Source organism: Pituophis catenifer, unplaced genomic scaffold (assembly GCF_029215685.1).
Source record: "Pituophis catenifer annectens isolate HBS135680 unplaced genomic scaffold, rPitCat1.0.hap2 SCAF_6, whole genome shotgun sequence".
In the NCBI taxonomy this organism is placed as follows: domain Eukaryota; kingdom Metazoa; phylum Chordata; class Lepidosauria; order Squamata; family Colubridae; genus Pituophis; species Pituophis catenifer.
The window spans coordinates 78,544,974-78,568,621 of NW_027256886.1; the positions used below are offsets into that span (position 1 = coordinate 78,544,974).

The following is a 23,648-nucleotide window of genomic DNA, read 5'->3' on the forward strand; positions in this document are numbered from 1 at the left end:
GCTGACAAACAAATGCTCTAATATTAAAGAAACTAATTACTCTAAACTATTGGCTGATACAGTAGAGGACCTAGATAGATGGAAGAATATACAGCTTTCACTTTTGGGCAGGGTTGCCGCAATTAAAGCCCATATACTCCCACGGTGGATTTTTCTATTCCAAACAGCTCCTGTAAATTTGGATAAATTTTTTTTTAGGAAATTGGATCAGATAATAAGCAAATTTATTTGGCAAGGGAAAAAAACACGAATTAAAAGAAAAATGCTACAGGAGCACAAAACGAGGGGGGGCTTGGGGCTCCCAAATTGGGAGTTATATTACAAGCCTCGTCCCTTCTTTGGATAAGAGACTGGGTATCCCTTTTGAGAAAATGCATATTAACGGTTGAAGGATTTGATCTTCACCAAGGCTGGCACTTAGCTTTGTGGGCACAAGGGAAACAATCTAAATATTTTAATAACCATTAGAAGAATTTTAATAAAAGTATGGGAAAAGGTGAAGAAACAAACTTATACCCAAGTTCCTAAATGGATTGTCCCATTGGAGATGGCAACCTACCCGACTCTTTATAATATAAAAAGAAATTGGACCTACAATATCCTGATGGATGGAGGAGGGAATTTAATATCAAGAACTTCAATTAAAAGGAATAGACATAGACTGGTGGTCATACGCTCAAATTCAAGCTAGATTCTGTAAAGACAAACAAGAATATGGTATTTACCAAACGACACAACTGTTGGATAGACTTCTTCTGGGTGTTGAAACAAAATTCATATCTAAGACCTATAATCTTTTACTATCAAGGTATTTAGCCGAGGAGATAGTGAAAGATACGATGATTGCCTGGGGGAAAAACTTAGGAAGACTGATGCAACTTGAGGAATGGCAGGGAATATGGAATAGATCAATGAAATTGACATTATCAGCGGCATTTAAAGAGAACTTTTACAAAATGATTTATAGGTGGTACCTCCCACCAGCTAGGATAGCTAAAATGTTCCCTGGATCATCGAACAAATGTTGGAAGTGTAATTTGGCCAGGGGTACTTTTTTCCACCAGTGGTGGACCTGCCCTCAGATTAGGAAGTTTTGGGAAAAGATTCAAAATGGTTGAACGAGATAACAGGTGCAAGCTTCCCTCTAATTCCAGATTCTTACTTACTTGGAATTAAACTAAAAGACGTGGGCAAACAAGATTGGCACTTATTCATCCATATTACAACAGCAGCAAGGATGGCACTTGCCCAGCAATGGAAAAATGCAAATACACAATCAGATCAATTTATAATAAATAAGATATTGAATTGTGCCGAATTGGACAAACTAACATATATTCTAAGAGAGAAAAAAGAATCCATATACTACAGTAACTGGGAACCCTGGTATATATGGCTAAAGAAAAGGACAAATATAAAGTAAACAATACAGTATTAAATATATATTTGTTTATAATTAGATAGCGTTTGGTATTTAAAACAGTCAATATTATCTGAACAAAAAGATTTACTGGGATGTAACTATGAATAGATATCTGGGGGATCGTTATGATTCACTGTTAGTCCTTCCTTGTAGTTGTCTTTATGTGTTGTGTTGTCTATACATATATAACTTATATTGATTTGATAATTATAGTATATGTTTTTTAATTTTTAAATAACTAATAAAGATTAAAAAAAAAATTTTTTTTTGCCATTTGTTGCAAGTCTTACTTCATTTTGAGCCTGACTTCATCTTTGCAGATTTGGGCTGTATGCTGGCTATATTTGGGCTTCAACAAAACTTATTTAAAAATAAGAATATATAACATTTTACTACATGTAATCCTTGATTTACAACAGTTCATTTAGTGATGGTTCAAAGTTACAATGACACTGAAAAAAGTGCCATGATCATTTTTCACTTAAAATCATTGTAGCATCCCTATGGTCACATGAACAAAATTCAGACGCTTGGCAACTGATTCATATTTATGACAGTTGCAGTGTCTTGGAGCCATGTGATCATTTTTCTTCTGATGAGAAAAGTCAATGGGGAAGTCAGATTCACTTAACAACCATGTTACTAACTTAAGAACTGCAGTGATTCGCTTAACAACTGTGGAGAGAAAAGTTATAAAATGGGGCACAATTCACTTAAAAAATGTCTTGCTTAGCAACAGAAATTTTGGGCTCAATTGTAGTTGTTAAGTCGAGGTCTACCTCTACAACTATCTATCAACACATTATCGTGCCAAGGGTGTAAGCAGATTTCTCTTAGCCTATATTAAGTCAGGGAAAGAACTCAATTGGCAAATGTATAAAGTGCACTGACTGTTACCCGAATATGTTTCCCTGATGCACACTTAAGAGAGAGAAGCCTTTAGGGTGCTTTATGCTAGTCCAAATGATTCCCACTCAGTTTAAGACATCTGAAGATTAGTTATACTTCAGTGAGAAGCAGTTGTTCTTATTATTATGATGCCCTGTGGTGAGCTCCCATATCCAATACACAGGAGTAGGATTACCAATAGATAGGTTGATTATTGGAAGGGAACATCTCTTCAAAATCATGTTTCTAGCTTACAACTTATGTTTGTGTAGCGCTCCCCCAAAAAGGCCACTGGAGTCCGGGTTCTCCTAGCCCTTTTTGGTATGGCCACCAGTCCACACTGGTCCCTCGCTCAGGCACCTCTACCGGCCTGGGTCATGTAGGGTCATGGTGGTCAGTCTCCTCTCAGCAGGCAGGTGGTGGGATGATGGTCAGTCTTTTCCCAGCCAGCGGGTCACGTGATGAGAGGGTATTCATGTGGCTGGTCAGTCCTTCTTCCTTTGTCTCTGTCCTCTCTCCCTCTCCTGAATTGCCTGCTGAGCTCTCCTTCCACCACTTCTGCTTCTTTGTGGATTCCTCTGCTTGCCCCAGAGGCCTCTCCTATCCTGTCCCCTTTTCTCCCTCAGGCTTGCCATACAGAAGCCTCTCCTATCCTATCCCCCTTTCTCCCTCAGGCTTGCCCCACAGAAGCCTCTCCTCTCTTATCCCCCTTTCTCCCTCAGGCTTGTCCCATAGAAGCCTCTCCTCTCCTATCCCCCTTTCTCCCTCAGGCTTGCCCCCCAGAAGCCTCTCCTATCCCCCTTTCTCCCTCAGGCTTGCCCCCCAGAAGCCTCTCCTCTCCCCCTTTCCCCCTCAGGCTTGCCCCACAGAAGCCTCTCCTCTCCTGTCCCCTTTTCTCCCTCAGGCTTGTCCCACAGAAGCCTCTCCTCTCCTATCCCCCTTTCTCCCTCAGGCTTGCCCCACAGAAGCCTCTCCTATCCCCCTTTCTCCCTCAGGCTTGCCCCACAGAAGCCTCTCCTCTCCTGTCCCCTTCTCCCTCAGGCTTGCCACACAGAAGCCTCTCCTCTCCTGTTCCCCTTTCTCCCTTAGGCTTGCCCCACAGAAGCCTCCCTTATCCTATCCCCCTCTTTTCTCCCTCAGGCTTGCCCCACAGAAGCCTCTCCTCTCCTCTCCCCCTTTCTCCCTCAGGCGTGCCCCCCAGAAGCCTCCCTTATCCTCTCCCCCTTTTCTCCCTCAGGCTTGCCCCCCAGAAGCCTCTCCTATCCCCCTTTCTCCCTCAGGCTTGCCCCACAGAAGCCTCTCCTCTCCTCTCCCCCTCAGGCTTGCCCCACAGAAGCCTCTCCTCTCCTGTCCCCTTTTCTCCCTCAGGTTTGCCCCACAGATGCCTCCCTTATTCTATCTCCCTATCTCCCTCAGGCTTGCCACAAAGAAGCCTCCCCTATCCCTCACCTTCCTTTTTCCCCTTTTTTCTAGGCAAGCCCCTGCCAATCCTTCCTTGCACCCCCTCTATCTCCTTCCCTTCCTCCCAAACTTTCCTTTAATTCCCCACCCCCCACCCTTGCAAGATACCGTTTCCATCTAATGCAAACCTTTCTGAAACTTGGCCACCTTATTAAGTTGGCTGTCTGGAGAATTCCGGGAGTTGAAATTCACACAGCTTAGATGGCCAAGTTTGAGAAACAACTTTTAACACCTTGTTATGTAGAGATGTTTATTGCTTGCTTGCAGTAACCCTGGAATCAACCATATCTCCTTCAAAATGGTAAGATTGAGGTTGACTTCCAAATGAACTTTTAATCCTAAATGAGACACCACCATCACCGGTTGACTTTCGTGTGGCAAAATATCTCCTGGGGGAATTCCCTCACGTTCAACTCCAGTGGGAAACTCGGGAGTGGCAGACCAACTTTGCTCAGCCGTCCAAGGCCACATAATCTCTTGGAGGCCCCCACAGGCTTCCCTCCACAAGTCACCTCCGGAGTGAGCGGGCCGAGACCAGCGGACCGCATTACAGTTCGTTACCCACTGGGATAATCCGGTAAAATCCGGCGCATGGCCACGAACCGGATAAACACTAGGGGGCAGCGAAGAGCCACCTGCCTGCTTCTCTGGCCTGGCATCGGGGGATTCGCAGGGCAACCCGGTTGGGCAAAAACTGGGTTCCCGCAGCCCTCGCCTGCCCCGCAACAGAGCCAGGCTGGCTTGGGGTTGCCCCGGCCCTCAGCAGAACCCGAGATCCGTGCCGAGCGAACCCCGCCGAGGATTGCCCCAGCAGAAGCGGGAAGAGACGGTGCCCCGTACCGTTCTCCGCCGCCTCTCCCTCGGGCGAGCTAGGAAGGGCGGCCTGCCCCGTGCAGCGCCTCCCGTCCTATCGGGGCCCTCTGCGAACGGGAAGGGCGCTTGCGCGTTACACGCGCCGAGCCGGCGCTTCTGGGCCTATTTGCCACCCGCCCTGCCGCATTGGTAAGCCCGGCCGGAAAGGAAGCCTCGCCTCGGTCACTCCCGAGAAAGGGAGGGACGCGTAGCGGCCACGGTGAGTCCAACCCGGGCTGCGGATGCTTCCCGGCGCGGAGAGGAGAGGAGGCCGCGTGGTGGCGAGGGAAGGCGCGGGTGGAGCCGTGGCTGGCCTGAGAGACGGTTTGGGTAGGACGGCTCGGCGGGGCGTTTCTCCTTCTAAGGGGCTCGGCGGGGCAGTCCGGGGAAAGAGCTCAACGCCGGCTGCTCCCCTGCTTTCCACCCCGGCGGGGAAGCCTTCTGGGCAGAAGGCAGGCCGAGCCAGGACTTGAGGCAGCTCGGCTCCTTTCTCCCCCCACCCCTTTTATTTCAGAGGGGAAGGAAAAATTCCTAAAATTTTGCAGGCCCCGCTGGACCCGCAGACCGCGGAGATGGCAAGGCTGTGGGCGAAGAAGGGAGCCAGAAAAGGTTAAAACTTGGCTCTCCCCCCTCCCTCCAGTTAAAATTGGGCTGTGGGGAGCTCCTAGCCATGTTGTAAGGTCACCCCAAATTCAAAACCAGCAGCCTCCAGTGGCTGGAGGAAGGCGAGGGGCGCGTATGCTCATCGCGTTTACCTTCGACATGTTTTCCTCCCCACAGGCTTCTGTTTGGCTATTGGGAGAAACGAAGGTTTTGGGGTGGACGGGGGCCCTTCCCTTTCATTGAAAACTGTCCTCCTCGTGAGGGTTTCTCCTCCCCAATGGGCCAAAAATCCAGGCTGCCTTGTTTATGGGCAAATGATCCTTGCATGCTTTTTGTGTTCCTTCCACACGTAAAATGGCTGCAAGAGGGTTGTTTTGGGGAGTGAAAAGTGAAAGCTGAAGAAAAAAGTGTAAAATATCATTGAGGGGGCGGTATCCCATAATGATGTGAAAACCTGCTGTTTGATAAATTGTGTAGACCAACTTTTTTAAATTTAGAAGTAGGTCACATTGCTTTTAGCAAAGCTTGCTTTTAAGTAAGGGAACATTGGATTGCAGTTCAATCTTCGCTTCTCTTGTATTTCATCAGTCTCTGCTAACATTACCTGAAACTTTTGCTTGGGACCTGGGTTGTTGTGAAAGATATGAAAGCTGCTGTCTAATATTTCTTCTTGCACTGGCATTCTTCCAAATTATAAAAAACTGTTTTGTATATCATATTACTAATTCCCATTCCCAAATCCCATTATGCTTGAAAACATACCTCCACAAAAGTGTGTAGTTGTATAATCTCAGACCTCACTAATCTAATGCTCTTTTTATGATAGAGCTTTCCATTGATATATAATAATTGAAATCATAGAAATATCCCATCAAAGTATTTCTCCTTTTTCTTTCTATGCAGGTGTTTAATATACTAAATATTAATATATTGTTCAGAGTGGCTTTGTAATTCTCAGCTACCAACATTAAGTTAAAACAGAAATAAGTTTGGTATAGGGTTAGGGCCTGTAAATTGAGATAGGAAAATCAAATGTGCTCTAGGTCTTAACTGTTCTTGGTATTACTATTCACTGTTTGATTACAGAGTGTAGATAATTCAAAAGAAACTGCAGAAATGATATAGTCCTTGCAAAAGTAATGGCGAGAACATATCTTTTATGTATGTGCCTATGTTAGGAACATGAAAACATATATTCATGTTGGCTCCATAGTCATGTCAGAAAATGCTGACTAAAATATTTTTCTGATTCTGTGGAAATGAAACCCAAAGCTGCTACCATTAAATCTATGTCTGCAGTTGCACCTAATAGTCACATCAACACTCCCAGAGATCTGTTTTCTTCAGAAGATACTCCTATTTTTCTGTGACAAGAACACTAATATATGATATCACCCATATTTATATGGATGATGAGTTATATAGCACAATGACACATTTACACAAGTAATGAGAACTATTCATATAAGGGCAGTGTTAATTGATGAAATATGCAGAGCTAAGACTTGGAATGTTGAACTGAAGCTGAGGGATATTTGAGGCAAATGAGAGAAAGATTTTGGAACAAAGAGCAGTAATTTTAAAATAAACGACATTGTGACTTAAAGTAGACATTTCAGAATCTGTCTCTTTGCTGGTTTTATCCCAAAGCTGGCAGTTAATTATTTGTTGACTCTTTTACCAACACTTTTGCTCCCCAAATTGCCTCTAAATTACCAAGATTATATTAATGCTTTAAAAAAGAAAGAAAATGTGTAAATTTTTAAAGTAATAATAAACTTAAAATATCAATACATATCTTTTTAAAAGGTGATAGAATAAAGGCGATTTCATTTTAATTTTGATCTTGCATAATGAATGGGGATTATAGTATTCATCTTGAATAAAGTGATGTTGCAATAATGATTCATCATAAACAGGTATACTTCTGGAAAGCTCTGGGTTTATGCAGAAGAGATTTTCAGAATTCTTAGGTGCATGAATAAAATAAATCTGTAATCCCAGGAAATGGAATAGAACTGTTATCAGATTTATTCTACCTATTATTCTTTTTGTTAAGAGATTTTTGTAAATGTTTCGCAAAGGCAAACAAATATTTACAGTGCATTTATAGAGGTTAATTCAGTGAGGGCCCTTGTTTTCAGCATTTTATGCTGCATATCCTAAGGGAGTTTAACTGTTCAAATCTTCTTAAGAAGGCATATTCTCTCTGGCACACAGATATGTATTCTACACTACGCTATATTATAACCCTTTCTTAATCTGTAAGGGACCAGTGATATTGATATAAATTTTTAGAAAATTTTTGTAAGATATTTAAAAGTATAGGAATAAATTTTTATAGACATTATGACATGTAGAATTTTAAATAATTTTATGTAAACCCAAGTTACCTAAAACTTCTCTTTTTCAAGAATCCATATAATATTTTTTAACAGGACTATCTATATCTTGTCACTTTTCTTGTTTTTACATTCGTTTGCTATTGCTTCTTAAATGAACTTTGCACTGTATCTAGTCACCGTATTGCAAAATTACTCCTTACTAAGTAGTTTGAGAGTGATGAGTTTTTAAAAATAATACACATGCTACAAGTTGCAAACTAGATTTTTTACTATATTGGATTTTTATTTTCCTGGAGCTGTGGCATAGAAGTATTACAGGGAGGGAGAAACTTTGTCCACTGCTTGTTTTTTTAAATTAGTATTTTATCTTCTAATAAATTTCTTGCTAATTAAATGGATGTCTTAAATTTAACATTTCTTTTCATTGAGAAAATATTTTTAAAAATTCTCTGTTAATCAAAAAGTTAATTTGTAGATTATTTACTTAGGGTTCAACAAATTTGGATTCCATTAATGTGTATTTGTTTGTTTTCTTGCAGCAGATTAAAATTGCACGTGAAGTTGACATGAATGCATAAATACTGCTATGCACTCCTCAAGGCAACATCATTTTAAATGTCTCCTAAATGTGGTAGGATTGAATTAAATACTTCCTGTGTTTTAGTCTGAAGCAATATTTGAATCATGTTTAGCTAGGAATAAATATATAAGATTCTATGTTTGAGCAGAAAGTCATATTTGGAATTGGCTCAAATAGGAAAAATACATATGAGTTGTAGGATAGGATAATATTTCCATGGCTCCAAAATATTTTGTTATTTCTGGCATGTTCGTATACCCATTTCTGATTCTAAACTGCTAACTCTAGTCCTTTTTCTATTAGCCTGTGCAATATGCAGCATTTCAGATTTAAAATGTAAAAAACAAAATCGATGAAGTTTTTTGAATTATAATCTGTTTGAGAGATGAGAAACTCTTGGAAGATTTTTAGGTGAGAATATCCCATGAACTACAGTTAGACCATAGTTGCTACAATCTCTTCTGATTCAGGCTTTATTTTTAATTTTGAAAGTGCCTAAACAATCACTGCAGCAGAATTTCTTCCAATTTCTTCCGTTTTAAATTTAGGGAAACTAGTCCATAGCACCAGTGTGCCCAGGGTATGTCCAGGAACACTTCAAAAGTTGTACTGTCTTTCCCAAATACTGCTTAGCAGTTAGGTGGACTCCTTTGTGAATGTCCAGTTGTGTATATAATTAATAAGTTAAGGGGAAAAAGCTTTTATGAAAGTTTAATATTATAAATGTATTTGATTTGTATTTTTCCTTTCTGTCTGAAAGAACATTAAAGGCAACTTGTAGTTAAAACAACGCAAACGAATACATCCATGTGTATGTGAGGTGTGTGTTATCACATATACATGCATAAACATTAAATCATAAAACAATTGCCATTTAAAGACCAGCTGTTCCTAAAGAAGATTGAATGTCAAACATAGCTTCTGAGAAAAGTACATTTCCCAGATTGGGATCAGTGCAGAAAGGGTTTTCTTGACCATGCTAGATAAGCTTTGGAATAGAGGAACTTTAGAAGGCTTCACATGGAGATTAGTGCCCAAGCGGTTTCATTATGGCAGAGGTGATCCCTCTTATAATCAACCCTAAGCTGTTTATGGCTTTAAAAGTTAATAATGGAAAACATTTGGCTATTCGGAACAATCTTCCAGTATAGGCATTTTCCTATGCAATTATTTTCAGAGCTTTAACACCAGTCCCCCCAAATTGGATTACATAATTTGAAAATCATTGAACAGCATTATTCAAGATCTGCTTTAAGCTTGAATTGTGATGACTGCCCTATATTTTTATGTTACATTCTTTTTGGGTTCCAAGAGGTTGCCTAGATATTTTAATAGTTAATATATGTATATGGGGACGCGGTTGCTCAGTGGCTAAAACGCTGAGCTTGTCGATCAAAAGGTCCGCAGTTCAGCGGTTCGAATCCCTAGTGCCACATAACGGAGTGAGCTCCCATTACTTGTCCCAGCTTCTGCCAACCTAGCAGTTTGAAAGCACGTAAAAACGCAAGTAGAAAAATAGGGACCACCTTTGGTGAGAAGGTAACAGCGTTCCATGTGCCTTTGGCGTTTAGTCATGCCAGCCACATGACCATGGAGATGTCTTTGGACAGCGCTGGCTGTTCGGCTTTGAAACGGAGATGAGCACCGCCCCCTAGAGTCAGGAACAACTATCACACATGTGCGAGGGGAATCTTTACCTTTACTATATGTATATAATTAGAAGTTGTAGAATCTAACTTCATGAGTTATTAAACTGGTTTAGGCTCAGTATCAAATATCTTAATTGATATTTTGTTTGTGGTTTCCTATAATACTTTTGAATTCTCTGGGTCTTTTTTTTTTAAGCAGAACAATTGATGCTCTAGAATGTTCTAGAATGATATTTAGTACATGCATAACATTTTTGGAAACTGCTTTGAAAAAGGCCTTTAGAAAAGTATTGCATCACTTCCAAATAGCAATTATTTGAAAGCAGAAATAACCCTTTACCACAAAGATGCAACTCGGGTGGCTACTTCATCTCTCTGAAAGGACAAGTTGTGGTCTTTGGAACGTCTAAAAGTTATTTTTACTTTTTAATGCGATACAATGAGAAATCATTATATATGTGAGGAGCAGTCATATTAAATGTATTCAGTTTGTGAAAGGTAAAATGCAGTTAAACAAATTACCTTGATCATGATCATGCCTAAGTTTTCTGACATATCCTCTAAAAAACTAGCAATAAAATAGCAACCACACAGGTAGGATAGTTGTAAGAACAAAAAAATTCAAATCACATAATTATTTGAGATAGTTAAATAACTTTTTTTTTTTGGCTCCTTCAAGTCATTGTTGACTCTTGGCCGCTGTCCTTGTAGTGATTGGCCCAAGGCACCCAGCTGGCTTTGTATTTAAGGCGGGACTAGAACTCTCATTCTACCTTCTAGCCAGATGCCTTAACCACAACACTAAACTGCTCTCTATTAGATACATACACCAGTCATATTTAAAGTTACATGTTTTTCTATCACTCTGAAGATATAAATTCAAAAATTCTCACAGTTTTTATTTGGGTCAGTCGTAAAAATTGCGGTGTGAAAATAGTGTACCTTGATATAAATGCTAACCTTGTTGGCTAACCTTTTCTTTTGTGACAGTAATGCTGGTGGAACGCTTTTGCAGATTGAAATTGGCAGACCATTGAAAGGACTTGCAACATGTTATGTTGGGGAAATGCATCTTTTGGACAACTTGGATTGGGCGGTATTGATGACGAGATTGTCCTGGAACCCAGAAGATGCAGCTTCTTTGTAAACAAAAAAGTTCAAGATGTCGGCTGTGGACTGAGGCATACTGTGTTTGTATTGGATGATGGGACTGTGTATACCTGTGGATGTAATGATTTAGGACAGTTAGGCCATGAAAAATCTAGAAAACGACCAGGTAAGATAAAAATAATGTTAGTTGGATCCTGCACGGTTTTGATTCTAAATTTTGGTACAGATTTGCACACATGAAGGCATCTAATTAATTTATAACATCAAACATTCATATTTAAAGAGCTTTACCACAATTTTTGAATGAATGGGATATTAAGATTTTGAAAATACTATATTTGAGGAACCTTATCTACAGCTAATCTTATGTTTAAATTTTTCATGGTGGTATTTTTTATCCTGGACATCATTTTGAAAATTGATTATTTGTACCAGGAAAGGTATATAATAATCTTAAAGTGAATGGGGCTGATACAGTTTCCTTTTATGAAATGCTTGATGTAAAAGATTCCTTTCTATGTGACTTTCTATTTATATATGTCCTTCCCAGTTCAGTATCCAGATGTGTTTTAAAAGAAAAAAAAAAACCCTATTTTTTGTTTATACTTGAATTAGATTCAGCAAATTTAAGTTTAGAGGCTGAAAATTTGATAAAACAGCAAGCACTTATGATTTGGAAGATCCAACATATCATTGGCAGTGATAAAATAAATTTTGCATGGTTTTACCCTATAAAAGTAATCCATCTGTTTCTATAGAATTATTTTCTTGGGAAGTATGGCACTTTAGTATGTCTAGAAAGGTTTTGGCTAATCTGCATAACTAATGAATCCTTAAGAAGGCAGGCAACTGAAGATTTTTTTAATCAATATATCACAGTCTCTTGAGTGAAATCTTTAGTATAATATTTGAGGAAAATGATAGAAATGACAAAATGCTTTATTATAGCTTGAAAAATTTTGGAAAGATGAATCTTCTATTCAGTTTTGCTTTATAGGGAGGGTAAGCAGGTATAGTTTTCATTCTTAAATCCTTATATGTATTTCAGGTAGTCTTTGACTTACAGTTGGTCATTTAACCAGTTACAAAGGCCTCAGAAAGGATGCTTTACAGCTGGTTACCAAGCACCCTGCAGTCATAATCACCATTTGCAATCTCCTTGCCAGTTTCCCAAGAAAGTCAGTGGGGAAGTGGCAAAGAAGTTTGCATGCTGCCGCCACTTCCTGAAAGGACTCTCTCTTGTCTTTGTGGCACTGGCTGAAAGGGCTGCCTGCTGGGATTTTCTGAATATTTTATTTCCAGTGTGAGGACCCGGAGCTGGGCATGAAAGCAACACAGCTAAAGTGAAGGCTTAACTCCCTTTTATTGCTCCAACTTCCCCCCCAAAGTTCCCACAGTTCACTAAGTCAAAAAGCAAAACTCCAAACACACACACACACACACACACACACACACCTCCCTCCACTAGTTCCTGGCTGCAGTGAGTCCACAGGAGCATCCAGTTCTGAGAGCATCCAGAGTTCAGGAAACTTGGTTCTAGGGAGACTTCATCACACGAAGGGGATGCTGGGGCTGCAGCACAACCTGAAGAAGAGCTGTGTCTCTGAGTACTTGCCCACGACCAGGCCAGGCAAAGCAAGGCAAGTCGAACCCTGGCAAAGCAAGGCTAAGCACAATAAGACAAGGTGGCAAGATGTCGACAACTGCAAGCGTGGCTGGAAAAAGCAGCAACGCTTGTTCCTGACAAGCGCTCCTCCCCACTGCATCTCTTTAAATCTTATTCTCCAGGTGAGTGGGGTGTCCCCCCTCCCCCCCTCCGAGCTGTCAGTTCACCCTGCGCTGATCCCGCCTCCTCTCCACCCTCCGCGCTCAAGAATCAGGCAGGGAGTCAATCACTCCTCTCCAGAGCTTCATTGCTTCACTACCTATTCTTTCTCTCTCCTCCTTCCTAGCTCAGTTGTCCTGTGCCCTCTCTCCATCACTGACCATCCCTCCAAGGCCCGAGGGACCCAGGACTGCCTCGTCCTGCTCCCCCGGTTGCTTCTCCAGGGTCAGAGAGGCTGTGCCATCCTCCGTCAGCCCTGGCTCCATCTTGTCCTCCTCCTTGGACCATGCTTCGATGGGGCCATGACATCCAGTCTTGGATGAAGGACACCCCCCCCCCCCCCGTGGATAGAAGGGAGGGGAAATCCTTTGTTGGGCTGCAGGACCAGAACTAAAATCTCCAGGATTTTAACACTGCTCCTGTAGATTAGGATTTCTTCCGTGTGGATGGGGAATGGGAGAAGAAGTCTTTTGTTGGGCTACAAGAATAGAACTAAAACCTTCAGGATTTGAACTGTGTTCCTACAGCCCAGTGAAGGATTCCACACATACCCCATGGACCCTCCTATGGCCTCCCCCTCCCCTCGGCATCTTGGGCTTCTTACCTGGAATACCATCTGCTTAACATGCAAGGAGATTGCTTAATGACCGCAACTAGGAGTGCTGGGATTGCACTCATTGGACAAAGCAGTTACATTAGTGTCTTGTTTAATTACCATTTCACGCAACAACTGAAATGCCAGTCCCAATTGTGATCGTTAAGTTGAATATGTCGGCAACAGTAGTGTGATATTTAGTGTTATGTTTTGTGATTTTATTAGCTATTTATGTCCAAGGTTTTAGTGCAGAAATTCAGAAATTATAGTCTCTAGAAACAACTCACACCTTGGCTTTTGACTGTATGAAAATCAGTTCCAGATATAGTTAGATGTGATGGCTTCCCCAGCTCAGACGATGAGGAAGAGCTGGCTTTAGGGACTCCGGAGGGGGATATGGATGAGTTCTGGGGACTGCGGAGGAGGGTGTGGAGGAGTGTTGGGAAGTTGCTGAGGTTGCTAGAGGGACAACCGGACGAATGGCCAGGCTGAAGAAGGAAAAGGAGAGGCGCAGCTGCAGTTGGCCAGTGAGGATGAGGAGGAATTGCCTCCACCACCTGATTCACAGATGCATAGGGCTGAGAGAAGGAGGCACAATGGAGGTTGGCAAGGCTACTTGAGAGGCCACAACCTCATCTCTCCTGATGAGCTACATAGGCAAGCACCTATTTAATTGGATGAATGGAGGTGGGGGTTGTTGGAAACAGCTGGCCATCTCTTGCTGTGTGCATGCTTCACACTCATGCTCTTGGTTTTCTCACCTCTGGATTGTGTTATGATTGACCATGTGTTTGGATCTTGGATTTGTTTGTGTATTTTGCATCTTTGCCTTGAATATCAGACTGGACTTGGACTGTGGACTGTGGACTTTGAATTTGCCTTTGCCCTTGGATTTGGTACCTTGATAAAGCAATGTTGGACTTCCTAGAACTTTATAGTGGATCCAAATGGGTTTTGGGGATTCACATTAGGAGCTTGGACTTTCAGTAAAGCTCTTAACACCTTTGTGCGTGTCATGCTTGTGGACTGAAACAGGACACTAGATAAATTCAAGAAGATCTGTGTTTAGGGTGTCTGTTTTTTTATTAGTAATAGCTTCAATGCTCTCCTAATTAATCCAAATTGCTGTTTCTAGCATGAATGAAAATATTTAGGGTTCTGAAACTTTTCCCTTGGGGATAAAAATTCCGACCTTGCTGGGTGCAATTATCAATAAGTAGGGTTCTCAGTCTGTGACATATCTTAGGCCAGAAATAGTATAGAATTGACTTGATTTGTTTGTGAAGATACATTTTTTTGCTATTTCCGCTGCTTAATAAAAGCCACTTTTTTATAATTACAGAGCAAGTTGGTGCCTTGGATGCTCAAAACATTGTCACTGTTTCTTGTGGAGAAGCCCACACGTTAGCATTAAATGACAAGGGTCAAGTCTATGCCTGGGGTTTTGCTGCGGATGGGCAGCTGGGCTTACCTGGCGCTGAGGAATATACCAGAGTCCCCAGGTAAAACAAAATAATCAAATAATGTTTCAAAAATTCCTTAGGAAAATGCTTACTTTGGGATTATTTTAATTGCTTCATCTATGTACGTTTGGGGCACAATGGCTCAGCAGTTAAAGACACTGAGCTTTAAGACCAGAGTGCCCTGCGACGGGATGAGCTCTTGTTACTTGCCCCAGCTCCTGCGCACCTAGCAGTTCAAAAGCCTGTTATACGTGAGTAGATAAATAGGCACTCCTTTGGTGGGAAGGGAACAGGGTTGGCATATAGTCATGCTGGCCACATGACCATGGAAGTGTCTTCAGACTATGCTGACTCCCTCTGCTAAGAAACAGCGTTAGCACTGCCCCCTGGAGTTGAAATGACTGAACAAGAGAATTTAACTTTATATACATTTAACTTTATATACATTTAGAATTTTTCAGATTCAGTTTTCTATAAAATAATTTGTATCAATATACTCTTGAAAGCTGCTGTACTGTACTGAAGCAACCACTAGAATTTCGTGAACATTTTCTTTTCAGTATTTCCTTAGCTATATACTCGGGGGTAGATGGCATACAATTTTTTGTAATACGTAAATACAATATTTATACTATTGATATTCTTTATGAATATGTATGTATGTATTTCTAATTGGGAATTTAATGTAAGCTAAGTAGCATGATAATTTATTAGTGTATGTGGACAGGACCAAAATGCAATGCATATTTGATTTGATTTAAAAGTAAATGAAATGCTGATAATATTTTGTTTATTTAAAGATTTCCCTCCTTGGTCACATTCAGAGTTAGCCATGGCTTTTGGGAGGTTTCTATAAATCACATCCAAGACATATTGTACTTTTGCTAAAACTGGCTTGTTTTCATTATTGGTTGATGCACTTTTTTGAGTTAAGTATGAGAATGAGAATACTATAAAGTCAGTTTCGTTTTAGCAGTTGCAAAAAAAGCAAGTGGGTATTTCTGAGGTTTTAATGATTTTTTAGAACATTTGGAAATTCATCTTGATTTATTAAGGTGCCATCCTTAAATTGTATAAGCAGCATATTTTTCAACACATAGCCTTAACACTCATGCAGTATTTTAATTCTGAATATTGTAGATTTGCTATGGAACTTAACATTTCATTTATTTAAAAATATTTATATGCCCTTATATCAAAAATTATTTTTAATTGAATAATTTGAACCCCAATGTAAGAGCTGCATGCTTAGAACAATTGTAGTGTATTTGCATTAATGGTTAGGTTTGGTTTAGGTTTATTTGATTTGTATACCGCCCTACTCCCGAAGGACTCAGGGCGGTGAACAGCCAACAATAAAATACATAAATACAAAAAATTTAAAAACCAGATAAAATCAAATTAAATCATTTTGGCCCAGACAGATTAAAACACCCCAATAATTTAAAAACAGATTAAAATTTACGTATTTAAAAAGGGAAGAAATTAGGCCAAGCCCGCCTGATGGAATAAAAAGGTCTTCACAGCACGGCGGAAGGAGCGCAGATCCGGGATCCTCCGTATCTCCGGGGGGAGCTCATTCCAGATGGTAGGTGCCCCCACAGAGAAGGCTCTCCCCCTAGAGGCCGCCAGTCGACACTGTTTGGCTGACGGCACCCGGAGGAGTCCCTCTCTATGAGAGCGTACTGGCCGGTGGGAGGCTATTGGTGGTAGTAGGCGGTCCCGTAAATAACCAGGTCCTAAGCCATGGAGCGCTTTAAAGGTGGTAACCAAAACCTTGAAGCGCACCCGGAAGACCACCGGGAGCCAGTGCAGCTCGCGCAGGAGAGGTGTTACATGGGAGCGCCATGTCGCTCCCATTACCACCCGCGCGGCCGCACTCTGCGCCAGTTGGAGCCTCCGGGTGCTCCTCAAGGGGAGCCCCATGTAGAGAGCATTACAATAGTCCAGGCGGGAGGTGAGGGCATGAGTGACCGTGCGTAACGAGTCCCGATCCAGAAAGGGACGCAACTGGCGAATCAGGCGAACCTGATAAAAAATCCTCCCGGTCACGGCCGTCAAGTGCTCTTGTAAAGACAGCCGTGAGTCCAGGAGGACGACCAAGTTGCGAGCCCTCTCCGTGGGGGCCAATGATTCGCCCCCAATAGTCAGTGATGGCGTCAACTGACTATATTGGGACGTCGGAAACCACAGCCACTCGGTCTTGGATGGGTTGAGCCTGAGCCTGTTCCTCCCCATCCAGATCCGTACGGCCTCCAGGCACCGGGACATCACTTCAAGGGCATCGTTGGGGTGATCCAGGGTGGAGATGTACAGCTGGGTGTCATCAGCGTACTGATGGTACTCCACCCCGAAACCACGGATGATCTCGCCCAGCGGCTTCACATAAATGTTGAACAGGAGAGGTGAGAGGACCGACCCTTGTGGCACCCCACATATGAGGGGCCTCGGGGTCGACCTCTGTCCCCCTGTCAACACAGACTGTGACTAGTCAGAGAGAAAGGAGGAGAACCACCGCAACACAGTGCCTCCCACCCCTAACTCTTCCAACCGGTGCAGCATGATACCATGGTCGATGGTATCAAAAGCCGCTGAGAGATCTAACAGGACCAGGACAGAGGAGCACCCCCTGTCCCGAGCCCTCCAGAGATCATCAACCAATGCGACCAATGCCGTTTCCATGCTGTACCCGGGCCTGAAGCCCGACTGGAACGGATCCAGATACGTCGTTTCATCCAGGTGCTGGGGGAGCTGTTGCGCAACCACACTCTCAACAACCTTCGCCACAAAACGAAGGTTGGAGACCGGACGATAATTTACCAACATTGCCGGGTCCAGGGAAGGCTTCTTGAGGAGAGGCCTCACCACCGCCTCTTTCAAGGCGGCAGGAAAGACACCCTCACCCAACGAAGCATTTATAATCTCCTGGAACCAGCCTCGTGTCACCTCCCGAGAAGCCAGCACTAACCAGGAGGGACACGGGTCCAATAAACAAGTGGTCGTGTTCAGTCTACCCAGAATCCTGTCCACGTCCTCAGGGGTCACAGGATCAAACTCATCCCAGATAACATTCTCAAGACCTGCCCCAGTCCCTCCCCCTGAGACTACCCAGTCGGAGTCCAGATCTTCCCGAATCTGAGTGATTTTGTCTGGAATAGCTGTTTTGAATGCAAAGGGGAAAAAATGCATCTTGAGCCTGTATCAAACACCCACCATGGCCACGCCCACTCCTCCAGCCACGCCCCCACCCCAGGCCTTCGGAGGTCCAACAGAACCCTGATGCGGCCTTCAATGAAATCTAGTTTGACACCCCTGTTCTATTTTCTTCTCTAACCTGAACAAACTTTGGCTGTTCAAATTGGGGTATTGTAGGAATAGGAAATGTTAATTTACAGTAGCTTCAGAACTGGAAATTTGTCATACCTCTTATTTATATATCGAGAAATCATGTTCTGTGGTTGCTCTTTTTGAGCATTTAATTATACTTTTACAATTTTCTTAAAGTATTTTTAATTTTTCTGTGTTTTTTAAATGCTATTCATTTAATATTTTCTTATTTTCTTGAAGGAACATTAAAAGCTTATCAGATATTCAAATTGTACAAGTGGCCTGTGGCTACTGCCATTCCCTTGCACTTTCTAAAGGTAAACCATGCTCTTAGCTGCATTTATATCTGTCTGTTTAATTTCAAAATACTTTTCACTGCCACTAAGATCATAGAAAAGTTTTTTGTATAATAAGATCTGATCATTTGCTAGGGAAGGGTTTCTCGACCTCAGCAACTTTAACTTTAATGGGAATTCTGGGAGTTGGAGTCCATACAGCTTAAGGTTGCTGGGGTTGAGAAATACTGTGTTAGGGAAAAGAAATATATTAACGGGCATTTATTTACTATGCTCAAGTGGACTTACTGTCTTTCATGCCTCTTTTACCCCCTAAAGTATCACTTCCAGTCTATATATTATTGGCCAGTTTAATATTCCATACTTCAGATTTAAAAATAAGTTCTTTGAACTATGATCTGTTTGAGAAGGGGCTTGTGGAAGTGGCCCAATCTATTTTGATTTCAGTCTTCTTTTTTTATATAATTTTGAATGGGCTTCTCTTTCTACTGAATCCTCTCTGTTTTGTTTGAATTTTGCACTGAAAGAAATAATCTGATTCTTTAACTTGAATCTTACAGTGATTTTTAACTACTGTTTATCTTCGTTTCTTTTCAACAGGAAGTGAAGTTTTTTCCTGGGGTCAGAACAAGTATGGACAATTAGGATTAGGTTATGAATATAAAAAACAAACATCTCCACAAATAATCAAATCTTTATTAGGCATCCCTTTTGCCCAAATAACAGCAGGTGGTGCCCATAGCTTTGTACTTACTCTTTCTGGAGCAGTCTTTGGATGGGGCAGGAACAAATTTGGACAACTTGGTCTTAATGATGAAAATGGTAAGTTCTAAAATGCAGATTTTAAAATGAACTTTTATGATAAAAATGATTCTGTTTGCTCAATGCTCAAATTAATTGTGTTATAGGCTGGAGCTCTCTGAATTACAAAACCTTGCTGAAATTGGTTGTGGCTCTTATTAAACTACATGACTTGGCAATGCTCTGCATTAATTGTTAGAACAATAGCACTTTCAAAACAATGGATGAATTGTGTTAAATATCATTCTGAAATGTTGCCTCCTGATGCCCTGCACTGTTGCTTGATGGCAATACATTCTTTGAAATTATGAACTTTTAAGTTGTGTCAAAGGTTCCTACAGGAGACAGTGATCTGTCAAATTTCTGTATTTTTGTGCATGTGTAATTTGCCACAATTTATAATTTACCAAATTATTACAATTTTTAGATAGATACGTCCCCAATCTTCTGAAGTCACTAAGATCCCAAAAAATTGTTTATATCTCCTGTGGAGAAGATCATACTGCAGCTCTTACAAAGGTGTGTTCAATATGTCTTTGATTTCAGATTTGATTTGGGATGTGATGTAAAAGACTTAATAGTTCTTGGTGGCCTTATCCCATATGCATTGATAATGTAGCCAGAAATACAGTGTCTGCCCCGTGAAATCTATTAAGCCTATTCCTGGTACTCTGATGCTAGAAAATTGTTACCTTTTAATTACCATGGGAATTATGCTTAAGGCACTGTGCTACAAGAGTTCTGCATTTTCTAATTTCATAGCCAGGGCAGAGGATAGAGTCATGAGCACCCCTTCTTTCTCTCCTTCTTCCACATTTCAACTCTGATCATAGGGTCAATTCGTATACTAAAGTTGTAGTACTCTTTTTGAACCACACATACACACACATAATAAACTCACCAACTTGGGCAATGTACATAAATTTCCAGAATCTTTCCAAGGTACAATTTAAAATCTAGACAATAATTTGACTGTTTATTATTAGTTTAACTTGCTGCAAAGCAGAATTTGATATACAGATAGTTCACACTCAGTGACTGTTAACAATTATGACATTTCTGAAAAATAACTTTACATTTATGCAGTGTCCCTCAATCATGGGATTGCCATTACAATCAGTATGTATTGTCCTTTTCTTGACCTATTTTTTTCCCCTTTGTTTTGCCTCCCCTTGCAAAGCAGAGAGATTGGAGAAGAGGGTTTGCAAGAGAGCAAGCTGCTAGCTCTTTTGCCCATTGAAAGCAATGTGATTGCACCAGCAGCAGGCTGGGAACCACAGGTATCCAATGCAAACCGCTTATAGTACCCTCTTGAAATCTCCTCTCAGTCCCTCCACTCTGCATAGGAGTCTGGGAGAGAGAGAGAAAAGCAAGTGGTTTCTGTAGGCAATTTTTCCTTTGCCTGACTATTCCCCCCTCCCCCCTTGCAGAGCAGAGAGTATGGAGAGGGATTTCCAAAGAGCAAGTATACTGTGCTTCTATACATTGAGAAGAAATCAATTGCATAGGCAGCAGCAAAGGGGCAAGCAAAGGAGAAACTGCATACATAAATTGCTTGCTTTTTTCCTCCTTTACCCCATGCAGAGCAGAGCGATTGGAGAGGAAAAGATTTCAAAAGATTAGTGTATAAGCTATTAGTGTAGTGCACTTGCAACTTCAGGCCTGGACTGCTGGCATGATCACACAGCTCTTGATGTGTAAAAGGGCAAATAGCTTACCATCTTGAAATCATTTTCTCTCCAATCTCCCTGCTTTGAGGTTGGGTCCCTTTTGTCTGAATATAAATAAATTGTAATAAAATGATCTTCCTGTCTTCATTTGACTCATTGGAAAATATACATGCCGAGGCACAAGCCTAAAAAGGGCCATATTTGGCCTTCCAGGAGGAAGTAATCAATTTTTGTAGACAGTTTCTCCTTTGGCCTGCCCCAAAGGAGATTTCAAGAGAATAAGCTGATTGTTATTCTACACATTGAAAGCAGTGTGAACAGTGGCAGTGGGAAAGGATCAAGCAAAGAAGAGCTTGACTAGAGAAATCATTTGCTCCTGCCAACCCCTTTGCAGTGCAGAGTTTGAAGATAAAGGAATTTCAAGAGAGTAAGCTGTTTACATTGTGTGCCTATGTCTCCCATCTCCAGGGCTGCGGTACAATCACATTGCTTTTGATGTGTACAAGACAGTAAGTGGGCACTTCATAATTCCAAAGGGTGGGGGAGTGATTATGAGGCAAACAAATGCAGAAGGTGTAAAATTGAATACAATAGTCATCTCTTTCAAGCCGGAAAGCATAGCCTTGATCATATGATTTCCTACTTGGTGACTGCTTAGCGGTGGAGTCACCTATCCCAATTAGGGTCATTAAGCAAGAACTACCTATGTAATTAGCTCTGGGGACAATGCAGTCTCTATGTTGGGAATTGATAGTGAAGAACTCTGCTTAAACTGCATTTTTACAGTTTACACCTTTGATTTATATTTGATCAGAAGTGTTTGATTTGCAAATTACTCAGAATCTTTAAAGTTTAAAGTAGGGGTGTCAAACTCTGCCGTCACAGCAGCGTCACGTGATGTATCAGGACTCCCCCCTCGCTAAACCGGGAGTGGGTGTGGCCACTCGTGACGCATCCAGCCCATGGGCCGGGAGTTTGACAGCCCTGGTTCAAAGCAATGCAACCATTTTATTCCTTTTTAATTTATATTATATGCCTCAATTGTTTAGAATCTGAGATATATATTTATGATTATAATCTATTTTAGGCAGTTTTATTGTTCCTTTATACATCTTAGGCAGGTATTTGTATATATAAAAAATAGTGAAGACATTGACAGATTACGTTCCAATTTGAAATATGTTTTAGGAAGGTGGAGTATTTACTTTTGGAGCTGGAGGCTATGGACAATTAGGTCATAACTCTACTGCGCATGAGATAAACCCCAGAAAAGTTTTTGAACTTATGGGGAACATTGTCGCACAAATTGCCTGTGGAAGGTAAGTGTGATGTTAGAATGGAACTGTTTTTTAACTACTTTTTTTTTCAAAGTGAGCTGCTCTGGCCCAGCTGAAGTCTTAATTACTTCAGGACCTTTTAAAAAAGCTTTAATATTCAACTTTGTTTTTGAAAAGCAGTCAGAGGTGAAGTGAGCATCCTGTTCCAAGTTCAAGTCCATAAAGAAAGACATTACTAATTTTTCCTTGTTTGTTTAATAAAGGATTTATTTTATAGTCATTTGAAATTGGTTTAAGTTTACTTTAAACATTTTAATTAGAATGTGCAGTTATTTATTCAGTATGTTTACTGTGATTCTGATCATAATTCAGAATTAAGGTCATTTGGCAATTGCATCTGTTATCCATCGACAGCCATGAAGTGAATATAGCTACAGAGATTAGACTATATTAGGCAAGAATGCTCTGCCCAGGACATTCTACATTGTTGGTTCTCATCTCTCTGTGCCTTTATAAGGTGGTGTCCATCAAGCACTGGGAGGTTACAAAACAAAGATGTAGGATTGTTAGAACTATTAAGATGGCTTCAAACTGACTTAGCGGAAAATACAATGTAACATGTCCAAATTATAGCCCCGAAAGATATTTTTAAGAGGGATGGTTACAACTTTTGTTTGAAATAAATTAAATGATGTCAGATTAAGCTGACTTCTAAAGGATCGAGATATGCTTTTTGAAGCACTCTTCTAACAGGCATAATAAATTAACAACCACTTGCTCTTATTGGGAAGTCTTGTTGGAGGTTCCAGCGATGTGCTGTTGCAGAGAAAAGGCTGCTATGATTTAGACAATACAATAATTCATAAGACCTAAGGGATGAATTAATTGCCTTGGCACAATATTGTTCCATAGGCATAATAAGCTTCTGTTCACTGGATTGCAAGCTTTGTCCTTTTTTGGGCATCTTTATTTTCCTAGCCAAGGTGGAGCAGCTGAATCCAAATATTTAGTGTTCAAGTATACATTACAGGTAGTTCTTGACTTACAACTGTTCGTTTAGTGACCATTTGAGGTTACAATGGCATTGAAAAAAAGTAACTTAAGATCATTTTTCACGCTTATGACCATTGCAGCATCCCCAGGGTCATGTGATAAAAATTCAGATGCTTGGCAACTGACTCACATTTATGATGGTTGCCGTGTCTCATGGTAATATGATAACCTTTTGTATCTTCTGACAAGCAATGGGGAAATTAGATTCGCTTAACAACCACGTTACTGATTTAACAACTGCAATGATTCACTTAACAAATGTGGCAAGAAAAGTCGCAAAATGAATCAAACTCACTTAACAAATGTCTCACTTAGCAACAGAAATGTTGAGCTCAGTTGAGATTGTAAGTCGAGGACTACTTTGTAGTACCTGAAATTGGAGAGACTTGGGTTAGCTAAACTGCAATAAATAAATAAATTATATTTTGAA

General features: G+C 41.0%; 1 protein-coding gene across 5 annotated transcripts in view; it reads left to right on the plus strand.

Annotated features, from left to right (window-relative positions):
- The first annotated feature begins 4,746 nt into the window (after positions 1-4,746).
- Positions 4,747-23,648, plus strand: part of HERC4 (HECT and RLD domain containing E3 ubiquitin protein ligase 4) — a 45,269-nt gene continuing 26,367 nt past the window's right edge. For 2 of the 5 annotated variants that reach the window (XR_011600539.1, XM_070946522.1), the window contains exons 1-8: positions 4,747-4,844; positions 8,112-8,203; positions 10,792-11,077; positions 14,674-14,833; positions 18,362-18,438; positions 19,018-19,239; positions 19,646-19,737; positions 22,077-22,207. Coding sequence is in view for 4 of the 5 variants with exons in the window: in XM_070946522.1 (XP_070802623.1) it covers positions 10,852-11,077; positions 14,674-14,833; positions 18,362-18,438; positions 19,018-19,239; positions 19,646-19,737; positions 22,077-22,207 (908 nt within the window). In the remaining variant the exon portion in view is untranslated. Of the gene's footprint in view, positions 4,845-4,890; positions 4,955-8,111; positions 8,204-10,791; positions 11,078-14,673; positions 14,834-18,361; positions 18,439-19,017; positions 19,240-19,645; positions 19,738-21,381; positions 21,398-22,076; positions 22,208-23,648 lie in introns of those variants that run through there. The other 3 variants (XM_070946524.1, XM_070946523.1, XM_070946525.1) reach the window with 3 other exon arrangements.